Consider the following 10,797-nt stretch of genomic DNA (forward strand, 5'->3'; position numbering starts at 1 on the left):
CGCGCGGCGGGGCCCCGCGGCTCGGCGCGGCACCTACGCGCTCACGCACTCGCGGCGACTGCGCGGCGAGGCCGACGGCTCCGCCCCTCGGCCCCGAGCGGGACGCGCGGCGCGGGCGCGGCCGCCGGAAGTGCGCGCGGCGGTCCGGCCCGTCCCGCGGCCCGGGCGGCGCCGGCTCCCGCGCGGCCTTCGTTCCGGCGCCCCGGCCGCCCGCCCCGCCCCTCGGCCGCCGCCGCCGACTCCCCCGCCCGGCGCCATGGCCGCTGCGGCCGGGGACGGCGCGGCGAAGCCGCTGCAGTGCGCCATGAAGCTAGCCAACGGGGCCATCGAGCTGGACACCGGCAACCGGCCCCGGGTGAGGCGAGGCGAGGCGAGGCGGGGCGGGGACGGCCCGCGGCAGGACGGGGCCGGCCCGGTGGGCGTGGGCGAGGGCGGGGCCGCGGGTGGGCGCCGGCCGCGACCCCTCCGGCGGCTGCGGGGCGCGGGCGCCGGCCGTGACCTTGGACAGCTCCCAGCCCTCCCTTGCGCTCGGTTTTCCCACCTGTTCAACGAGTCGGGAACTGGACGCGGTTTTATTCGTCCAGGGGATACAATAGGGTCTGCGAAGCAGCCCTCCAAATACAACCGTCCAGCAATTCCATGTGCATGGGAATTTTTCTGGGCACACACTGTAGGTTTAATCAGCTTCCCGCAAGGGACGGGATCCAGCGAAGGTTACCTGGTTGGTTCTGCGGCGCCTGTCTAGACCCCTCAGAGCTGACTGGGAAGGCCATGGCGGTGGGGGAGGGTGTGCCGCGTACCCAGATGGGTGTTAATTACAGGGTCGCACCAGGTGGAAGAGCCGGCCGAGCCACACAGGGCTGCCTGAATTGAAGATAAGGCTGCGTGAGCCTAGAACAGGCGTCCTGGCCCTCCTCCACGCCTTTTCTCAAGCTGCTTTTCTGGGGAAGCTGGTGCCCCCACAAGTCAGAAATTCTTCCCGGAATCTACTTTATCCTTGTCTCTGAGGTGTAGACTTAAAGATGGGTAGTTTGAGAACTGGGATGCAAGGAAACAAACAATAAACACAGGGCTGTGGTTCCAGATGCCATGGGCTCTGTCCCGAGCCCTGAGCAGAACGTCCACACCTTTTAAACGCAACATTCTCCTGTTCCAGTCTCCTGTGTGCCCAGGTAGTACTTATCCTGGAGTTCGGGAAACGGAGTTCCCAGAACCTAAGCCAGAAAGTGATTCTAAGATTTGCAAAATCACTCCCTCATTAACCTCCCAGGACTTTTTTTAAAATCACTGAATGAACAACTTCTGAGTTACCCAAGAAGAAAAATTGCTGCATAGAGTGAGAAATGACAGCAACTGTCAGAGCTACTTCCCCGGCCCTCTGAGTGAGAATCAGTTCTTTCCTGTGCTGGAGGGAGAGGCAATGGGAGGAGGGATGGGTGCTGAGCCGAGCCGGAGAAGCGGGACACTACCTGTGCCCTAGGTAGAACGTCACTGATTAGACCAGCTAGCTGTCTCAGGTGTGTCTCAGAAACACGCAGACACCACTGTTCCTGTGTTTCCCACGCGGGCACCGGGCAGGCGTGATGGCATCTTTTACCTCTATGGGCCTAAACCATTTCTCTTCCCTGGGCACAGGAGGCATATACTGAATACCTGAGGAGCATCCACTACATCTCTCAGGTGTTGCTGGAAGAAGTGGAAACCACCAAAGGTACAGCTCTCGGCCTCACCACTACTCCTGTGCTGGGCAAATTTTGGACACCTTAGCCCTTGGTCGTCCCAGGCCTGGGGGTGTCCTATGTGCTACCCACTTGGTCATTAGCAGAAGATGAACGGTGGGCACTCAGTAAGCATCAACCATCGCAGTGCGAAGGGACAGGTGCCATAAGGGGATGGAGATGGGGCAGGACATGACCAGAGTCCAGATGTTGGACCCTAGCCCAGGGAGGAGTGAGCCAAGGAAAGGTCGAGGATGAGGGGAACATCCCCAACAGAGTGTGGGGTCACCAAGGTCAGAGATGAGGAGGGGATGGGCTGGCCTACGGTCAGTGGTTCGGAGGAGTGAACTTGCCCTTATTTTAATCTCAGCTAGAATCTGATTAGTGAATGAGCCCTCTTGTCCCTTGCTCCCCAGAAGCTGAGGAAACTGTGCCCCAGGACACCCTGAAGATGCTGAAGCTGGCAGAGCAGTGTCTGGAGAGAGCCCAGTCGACAGCTGCCAAACTTGGTGCGTCTCCAGCAGAAGGTTTTCCTAGGGCCTCCCCCCAAATCTGGTTCCCCTCTGTGGGATGTGGGGCCCCGTGCTGACCCCTGGTTCTGTATGTCTTGCAGGAAAAGCATGCCTGAAGCCAGCCGTGCTTGTGGCTGCCTCTGTCCCCTCAGCTGCCAGCCGACACCGCCGGGTGTACTCCGATGAAGGGGGGAAGCTCCTCCCATTTCTGCCACCCGAGGTCTTCCAGAGGCTTCAGGCGGTCGAGTCGAAAAGCTCTAAGAAGTAAGACAGGCAGACGGGAGGTGGGCTGAGTCTGGGCTTGGAGGCCAGACAAAGTGCATGAACCATGGTGAATTTGGTTAAAATGGAAACCTAGAGTGGAAATTCCTTGTGCCCGGAAGAAATAAATGAAAATCATCTTTGGAGAAAAGCACCTTAAACTCTCATAAAATAAATGGCACAGTCAAAGATAACCAGGCACAAGAAACTATGAAGGAATGACAGCAGAAAGAGACCTACAGAGTTTTCGAACAGTATCAGATGCATTATAAAGTAATCATGCTCCCCATATTTAGAAAACTACAAAGCAAGTTTGAAAATACCTGCAGGGAATAGGAAACTATAAAGTCTAACAGCAAATACAGAACAAAATAGAAAAAAATAAAAAATATACTAAAATTATTGTTAAAAACTAACTGGAAACAATAACAACTAGTTACAGTTAACCCTTGATGATTGGAGGTCAGGGGCACTGGCCCCTCATGCAGTTGAAAATCCAAGTATGACTTCAGAGGGCCCTCTGCATACGTGATTCTCAACAGCAGGTCAAAAATACAGTTGACCCTTAACACAGGTTTGGTATATGTGGATTTTAAGTAACTTTTTAATTTTAAATAAAACCCGTGTATAAGTGGACCCACGCATTTCAGTGCTATTCAGTGGTCAACTGTATATCCTCCAGTAAAGATCCACATGTGCACAAAGTGAGTGGACAAGTTCATAACAGCAGAGTAGACATAGCTGAAGAGAGAATTAGTGAACTGGATAAGAGGTCAAAAGAGATTCAGAATGACTCACGACAAGGGATGATTTGGAGGAGAGATGGAAAGTCAAACATGAGGTTATTGGAGGTCCAGAAAAATAGGAGGAAGAAAACAGCGGTGCACTATTTTAGGAGATAACAGCAGTTTTCTAGAACTGATGGAAGACATGAAGACACAGATGCAAGCATCCCAAACGGGATAAACAAGGAGGCCCAACTCCTCCGGGGCCACTGCTGCTCAGGTTTCAGGCCCCCGTTTCTGCATTAGCGGCTTTGGGGCAGGGCAGGCACGGAAATTCCATCCCACGACAAACATTCCCGCTCTCACCCATGAAAACGGGGAGACGTAGGACCGGCAACCTTGGTGGGGGCGACTGTTGGTAGACATGGTTTTCCTTTTCATGGGTTGCAAACTAACCTGTTTGGCTCACGTGATGCCTTTAAAGAGATTCATATTGTCAAACAAATGACCGATTTGCATAAAGGTCCAGCCTCCCTTGCAAAGTCTGGAGTCCTGGCAACAGCACACTCACAGTTCAAGTTCAGCGGGGCAGTGATCTCCGGTCTCCCCCAACCACCTCCTGCCTGGCCCCATCTCCACCTCCTCACTTTTCGGTCTCAGGGCTGGGTCAGGAAAGATCCGCAGGCCACCAGAGCGTTGCTGGGCTTCCCGGCGCCTGGACAGCAGCTTGTACCCATTTCTAGGGAGCTGACACCTCTGGAGGAGGCCTCCCTGCAGAATCAGAAGCTGAAGGCTGCGTATGAGGCCCGGATGGCCCGTCTGGACCCCAGCCAGGCTGTGCAGAAGACATCGCTGGTGAGTGGGACGCCAGAGGCTGTGCTGGTGGGGGAGGCGGCCGGCCTCACTCCCGCCTTCCTTTCCTAGACCCTGTCCCTGCAGCGGCAGATGATGGAGAACTTGGTGATCGCCAAGGCCCGAGAGGACACGGTATCCTTCCCACGCATCCACTCACCCTGGGTGTCCAGTGGGGGAAGTTCAGAACGTGGCCTCGAGCTGAGAGAGAGGGGCTTGGAGGGAGTAACGGTGACAGGGCTGGGGTGTGGGGACAGAATCTCGCAGCTTCGGGAGAGGCATGCCCTTGGGGAATGGCTTCTGCACAGCTCCGTCCTTTGCAAAGTGGGTCCCGTCACCCACTGCCACCCGCACCCCGAGAACTCCTCTAAAGTCAAGTCGCCTAGGACTTGCCTCCCTCCCCGAGTGGGCGCCCACCCTCCAGCTCTGCCACCGCCTCCGACTGGTCTGCACCATACCTCCCTGGAGGCTGAGGCAGCACCCTGACCGCCCCTGACCCTGTGTCCCACACGGTGCTGGGATGGCCCCCGCCCCGCGCCGGGACCAGCTGCGGCCTTAACTCTGCCGTCCCAGCTGCACAGGAAGATGGAGGAGCGCCGGCTGCGGCTCCAGGAGGCTGCCAACAGGTGCGCGCCCTCCCGCTGGGCTTGGGTGCTGGGCAGCCGGGGACGGGTGGGGGTTCCCGCCCCCGCAGCCTGCAGCCCCGTGCTCCCTCTCCAGGAGGTTCTGCAGTCAGGCTGCCCTGACCCCAGAGGAGCGGGAGCAGCGGGCACTCTACGCAGCCATCCTAGAGTACGAGCAGGACCACGTGAGTCCGCGGGGGCCGGGCTGCAGCTGCGGGGAGCGGGGCGGGGGTCCTGCAGGCCTGCTGGCGTTGGGTCTTCCCTCCCCCCAAGGCCTGGTCTCCTGGGGTGCAGCCTCGGCAGGGGGCATCCCACTGTGGGGGTCCTGCCGTGCCCTTCTCCAAGGTCTCCTGCCCTGCAGGACTGGCCGAAGCACTGGAGGGCCAAGCTCAAGAGGAGCCCTGGGGACCTATCGCTGGTGACCAGCTTGGTGTCCCACCTGCTCAGGTACCAGGGCCTCAGGCCCCCTCCCCTAGTTGTGGCTGAAAGGATTATAATGAGGTCTGTCTGGGGGCCTGGTGGTGCCCCACCTGTGGCCCTGGGCCCGCCCCCTTTGCTCAGGGCCGTCACTGGCCGGGCTCTGCCCGCAGAGAGGCTGGGGCAGACCTTACTGCCACCTTCACTGGAGGAAACAGCACGGGGTCACTTCCTTGGCTAGGTGGGTGTGGGCAGGGCCAGCTTTCTCAGCTCCCAGGCCAAAGGCAGCCCTGGGACCGCAGCCCCTCGGCTGCCGGTGACATGCGCCTGTCTTCCCTGCCCCTGCAGCGTCCCCGAGCACCCCGTCACGCAGCTCCTGAAGAGGCTCCAGTGTGCGGTGTACCGCGCGCTGTACCCCATCGTGAGCAGGGGCGTTGCTGCCGCCTCCGCCCCAGGCTGCTGCTCCCTGCCCCCCGACGCCGACGGGCTGCTGGCCCCTGGAAGCCGGCGGCTGAGGCCCTCGCAAAGCCTCTATTGCATGTTGTGCCCCCCGGAGCCCAGCCCGGGCCCACAGCCCCTGGATGGACCTCCTGCCGACCCCCCCACATCCCCACTGCCCCTCGGGCCCCCAGAGAGAGGGGCGGACAGCAGCCCTAAGGGGCCTCCATCACCCCTGGCGGGCAAGGACAGCTCCTTCGAAGACCTGGAACAGTTCTTGGCTACTTCTGAGAGGCGGGGCCAGAGCCCTGGGGGTCCGCCTGAGCCTGCGACCCCAGGGCTGAAGGAGCCATTGCTGGAGCAGCTCAGGAGCACGGTGAAGGACATACACAATGCCATCGGTGAGGCGGGGGCAGACGGGCCCACGCTGGGGGGGGGGGCAGAGGACATGGCAGCCAGGCATCCCTGGCCCGAGGTGCCCACCCTCCACCCTCTGGCTAAACACCCTGCTCAGCAGCCAGGCAGCTTGGGCCCTGGGAGCAGCTGGGCGGCTGCGGCCCAGACCCCCCTCCATCCCTGGCTGCCTTCTCACTGGGCTGCAGGAGGCGCAGCTGTGTCCACTGCAGTCTTGCGTTGAGGGAGAGGTCAGGGCCTCTGGCGGCCGGTGGGCCTGGCCGTCTCATCTGGTGCGACTCACCGTCCTTCCAAACCAAACACTGTCGGATGTGTGCAGCCTGGTGGGGACCATGGGCTCTCCCCTGGCTTTTCCATTTTGAGAACAGTGTGTAGGTTTCCTAAGGGTTGGGGCCCAGCGTGGTCATTGACTTCCAGGTCCCTTGCAAGGAGGAAGGCTTCCGAGTTTTCCAGGAACCAGCACAGGAGGCCCAGCAGCTGGGCCTCGGTGCTCTCCGTGGGCCCCAACTCTCCAAGGGGCCTGAGTGGGCCCCCTCATCCCCGAGCAGTTCCCCGAATCTCCCCAGGCGGGTCCTCCTCCTCCCTGGGCGGGTCCCCGCATCTCCCTAGATGGGTCCCACTCCTCTTTGGGCGGGGCCCCCTCCTCCCTGGGCCAGCCCCGTCTCTCTGAGCCTGAGATAGCTTGTCTTTGAATGTGCCTCAAAGTTTCTGTGTATTCCCGCAGTCTGGAGTATGAACCTTTTACAGAAAGAGCCCGTCCTCTGCTCTTCTGCCCGGGCCCCTTAGCCAGCTGTTCAGGGGAGTGGGGCGTGGCCCTGTGAGCACCTGGGGGAGTGCCCAGACTGCCCGCTCTGACCTAGGGCCACAGGAGTGCAGGAGGGGGGCACCCAGACAGCCCCCTCCCCACTGAGCCAGGGCGCTGTGGCCCTGCCCACCCAGATGGCTTCGGGAGAACCAGAGGGGATGTGAGGGTGGAAGTCTGGGTACCCCAGGCTGGCTGGGGGTGACCCCCATGGGCTGCCAGCCGGCCCCACAGGCCACTGTGCCGGCTCTGCTCCCAGCAGACAGGCTGCTGTCGCTGATGCTCCTGGCTTTCGAGGGCCTGAACTCAGCCGTGTCCAAGGACCGCTGCCTGGCCTGCATTGAGGAGCCCTTCTTCTCCCCGCTGTGGCCCCTGCTGCTGGCCCTCTACAGGTGCTGTCCTGCCCCAGCCCCCCAGGGGCTGTCCCTGTATGCATGGTGACCCCCTTCTTCGTCCCCGGGGCACACTGCAGCTCTGAGGCCATCCTCACGTGCTTCTAGTTTGCGTGTGGTGCCACATCCACCCTCCTGTGACTCGGCATGGCCAGCTCTCCCCAGCCCTGCCTCTGTCCCAGGGGCAGCATCGCTGGCGCAGCTGAGCCCGGCCTCTCCCTGCCCCAGGAGTGTGCACCGCCCCCAGGAGGCCGCCCTGAGCAGGAGCATGGAGCTGTATGGGAAGGCGCCCCCAGCGGCCATCGGCATCCCCAGCAAGCTGCTGCCCCAGGGCCCAGAGGCCACGGGGACAGGCACCTACCCGTACCGGGCTGCGGCGCAGGAGCTGGGGCTGCTGGTTCTGGAGAGCTGCCCCCAGAAGAAGCTGGAGTGCATCGGTGAGCGCCGCGCTGGGGAGCGGGGAGAGGGGCGGGCTCAGATGAGACGGGACGGGGCGCCTGCGCTCCTGTCTGTGGGATGCAGGTCCTCCTGTCAAATGGGACATGAGAGCGACTCCCCTCCCCGGGAGGGGGTCGCTGCACGCCAGGGTGCCGGGGTTGGACCGCCCCGCGCCTCCCCCCACACCCGGCCTCTGTGCTGCAGTGCGTGCCCTGCGGGCCATCTGCGCGTGTGCGGAGGGCTACCACCGCGCCCACGAGCCTGCGCCCGACGCCGAGCCGCAGCCCGGCACTGCCGCCATGTGAGTGCCCCTTCGCAGGCCTGGGGGAGAGGGAACCCTCCTCCACTGCCCCCGGGCACCAGGACACGGTTTCGACCCCCAGGTCCCTGCGCGCTAGTCCCCACACACAGCGCACCACCCCCTCGGCCTTAGAGGCCGGATCCCTGGCCGATCTGATGAAACTGAAGGCTGCTTGTCCCAGATCACAGGCTTGGGCCCTCAGATGCACACGGGGCGGGGAGGGGGTTGGTGCAGCAGCCTCAGCCCTGTGACGAGCCTGCCCCTTTCACTGGGCCCCCCAGCCCTGGGCTCCCTGCAACGTGCCTGCCCCAACCTCCTGAGGTGGGCTGGGCTCTTCCAGGTACGGCAGCCTGGGGCTCTGGCGTCTGGTCCTGCCTCAGTCTCACCTGGACCTGCCTGTGGCCTGCACACCTGGTGTTCCCTCAGCACCTGCAGGGCCCCTCCCACTGCCACTCTGCCCAGGGGTCAGGGCCATCCTGAAGGCACCTGTCATGGCAGCCAGGAAGGTGGGCTGTGGCACCCTCCGCACCCCCAGGGCTGCAGGTGACAGACAGGTAGCAATCAGAGCAGAGTGCGAGGTTGGCAGGGAGGCACTCCACCTGAGAAGAGACAGATGCCCCCCACCACCCGCAGGGCCAGGGTGCCAGGCCCCAGCTGCAGGGCCTGGCCAGGGGTCCAGCCCGGGGACATCCAGCCTGGCTCCTGAGGGGGCGGCTGTGGGTAGCAGGACCGAACGCTTCCAGGGCCCACAGCGTTTCCCGGTCTGGCCACAGACCCTCGCTGACTCCTTCCTGGGGCCCCGGTCTGTGTCCCTGCAGGTGTGCAGCGCCTGGGGACTTGGGGGCAAGGCCAGGAGCAGGGGCTCACAGTGTGTGAGGCCTCCCACATCAGACCCAGGCCCAGTCTGTCCCCGGATTCTCCCAGAGCCCACTGGCCGGGGGCCTCAGGTCCCGTCGGCTCAGTCAGATGCTTCTCGCAGAGGGGCTGGGTGCCAGGTGTGCTGAGCTGAGTGACACCTGCCCGGGCCACAGGCCGCCCCCGCCATGGTCGTGTCCTCCAGGCTCGGGCCAGCTGCGGAGGCTCCTCCACCCCGGGGCCCTCCCCGGGTGCAGCCCTGGCCCCTGCAGCACGGGGCCCCGTGCGGGGCTGGCCTGGCTCTGTGGCCCGAGCAGCCCCGCTGGCCTGAGCCGGCCAGCAGCCACACCTTGTCCCACAGCGGCGCCGACGACCTGCTGCCCATCCTGTCGTTCGTGGTGCTGAGGAGCGGCCTCCCGCAGCTGGTGTCGGAGTGCGCAGCGCTGGAGGAGTTCATCCATGAGGGGTAGGAGCCCGTCGGGGAGCCGGCCATGCACCCCCGATCGGGGGCCGCCTGTCGGGGGGTCCACAGCCCCTCTCGGCCACCCATGCCCGCCACACTGCCCAGGCTGGGGCGCCGAGCGCTGAGCAGTGTCTGCCCGGGGCCTGGGCTTCACCTCCAACGAGCCTCCCCGACAGGCCCCCAGGGCCTCAGCGGCCAGGTCCTGCCTCCCGAGGGCAGCTGCCCCTTCCGGAATGCCAGGCCCTCTCGTGTCCCCTCCTGGTGACAGGAGCCACCTCCCCACAGGTACCTGATCGGAGAGGAGGGCTACTGCCTGACCTCGCTGCAGAGTGCGCTGAGCTATGTGGAGCTGCTCCCCGGGGGCCCTGCGCACGCAGCAGAGACTGGGACCAGCTGCACTGGGGGCTCCACAGCTTTCGCCCCCGCCCTCACCTGATACCGGTCCCTGGAGCTCAGGGAAGGCTCTCTGCCCCTGACCGGCTGGGGCTCAGCTGCATCAGCTCCCAGGAACTGGGCCTCTCTCTGCCCTCAGTCCCCGAGAGGCCCTGTGCAGGGCTCCCCTGGGCATGGCGGGGGTGTGGGCCTGGCTGAGGGCAGGCCTGGTGTCTTGCACTCCGTCAGTTGCCTGAGCCAGTCCCTGTCAGCCCCCTGCCTGGGGCCCAGGGGTTTGAAGCTGTGCTGCTTACTTATTGGGTATCAAACACCCTGCACTCCCCTGGAGGCCCGGGTGTTTCTGGGGCACCCACCCGTGTCTGGGGGCTCGGAGCCACACCTCTACCCTTAACAGTGGCATCAGATACCCCTCCTGGGTCCTCCCTGAGGGTCAGTGCCTGCCTGTTCTGACTCTGTGCCCCAGATGTCACTAACCTGGCTGAAAATAAAGAGGTCACTGATGTCTCACTCTGCGTAGCTTGCTGAGTCCCCACTCCCTGACCAGGCGCAGGCCGAGGCAGCACAGCCACCCCTCCGCTGACCAGCAAAAAGCAGACTCCCAGAGACTACTGAGGCTCACCACACCAGGCCTGCCCCAGACCCTCAGCCAGGGGCCTGCACCGCCAGGGACAGCACGGTCTGGGGGTCAGAGGTCACCCCTGGGCAGGACCTGAGCCTGGAGCTGTCCCTGGGGCCGCTATCCTATCAGGACCCTTTGTGGGCTGGTGTCCCCTGCCCACTAGCACCCCAGGGATAGGCCAGCACCCACTCTCTTAACCTGCCCTCGAAGCTTTCAGTCCCTAGGCCCCCACCCTTGTCTCCCCTCCTCCACCCTCTCCAGAGGAAGGCCATGGCCCTGTCCTTGGTCCCCCATTCTGCCTGTGCTCCTGGAAATGTAGAGTTCCGAGTCCCCTGTCCTGGGCTTGAATCTCAGCCTTGGGAGAGGGGAGTGTCTGCTCCAGGCCTGACATTGACCTGTCGACGCTGGGATTTTAAAGCCCCTAGTATACAGCAGGTGTGGGTGGAGGTGCGCCTTGAGCTAAGCCTGGTAGTGGGGCACCTTTTGGCTTTGTGCCAGTGGCCACACCGAATGCATTCCGAGGGCTGTCTCCTTGGTGCCCTGCTATGTTCACTGTGGTCAGTCAGGCTTGTGC

The 10,797-nt window shown here is 63.0% G+C and overlaps 1 protein-coding gene across 1 annotated transcript; it reads left to right on the plus strand.

Annotated features, from left to right (window-relative positions):
- Window positions 1-197: 197 nt before the first annotated feature.
- Window positions 198-10,111, plus strand: VPS9D1 (VPS9 domain containing 1). The gene is given in 16 exon segments (XM_016128974.2): window positions 198-355; window positions 1,636-1,711; window positions 2,135-2,227; window positions 2,332-2,494; window positions 3,960-4,071; window positions 4,141-4,203; window positions 4,642-4,694; window positions 4,789-4,876; window positions 5,053-5,138; window positions 5,457-5,947; window positions 7,025-7,154; window positions 7,383-7,591; window positions 7,797-7,893; window positions 9,110-9,214; window positions 9,497-9,568; window positions 9,570-10,111. Coding segments are annotated over 16 exon segments (2,055 nt in total). The 5' UTR covers window positions 198-256; the 3' UTR covers window positions 9,688-10,111.
- The last annotated feature ends 686 nt before the right edge of the window (window positions 10,112-10,797 follow it).

The sequence above is a fragment of the Rousettus aegyptiacus genome, unplaced genomic scaffold (assembly GCF_014176215.1).
Source record: "Rousettus aegyptiacus isolate mRouAeg1 unplaced genomic scaffold, mRouAeg1.p scaffold_m13_p_14, whole genome shotgun sequence".
Classification (NCBI taxonomy): Eukaryota; Metazoa; Chordata; class Mammalia; order Chiroptera; family Pteropodidae; genus Rousettus; species Rousettus aegyptiacus.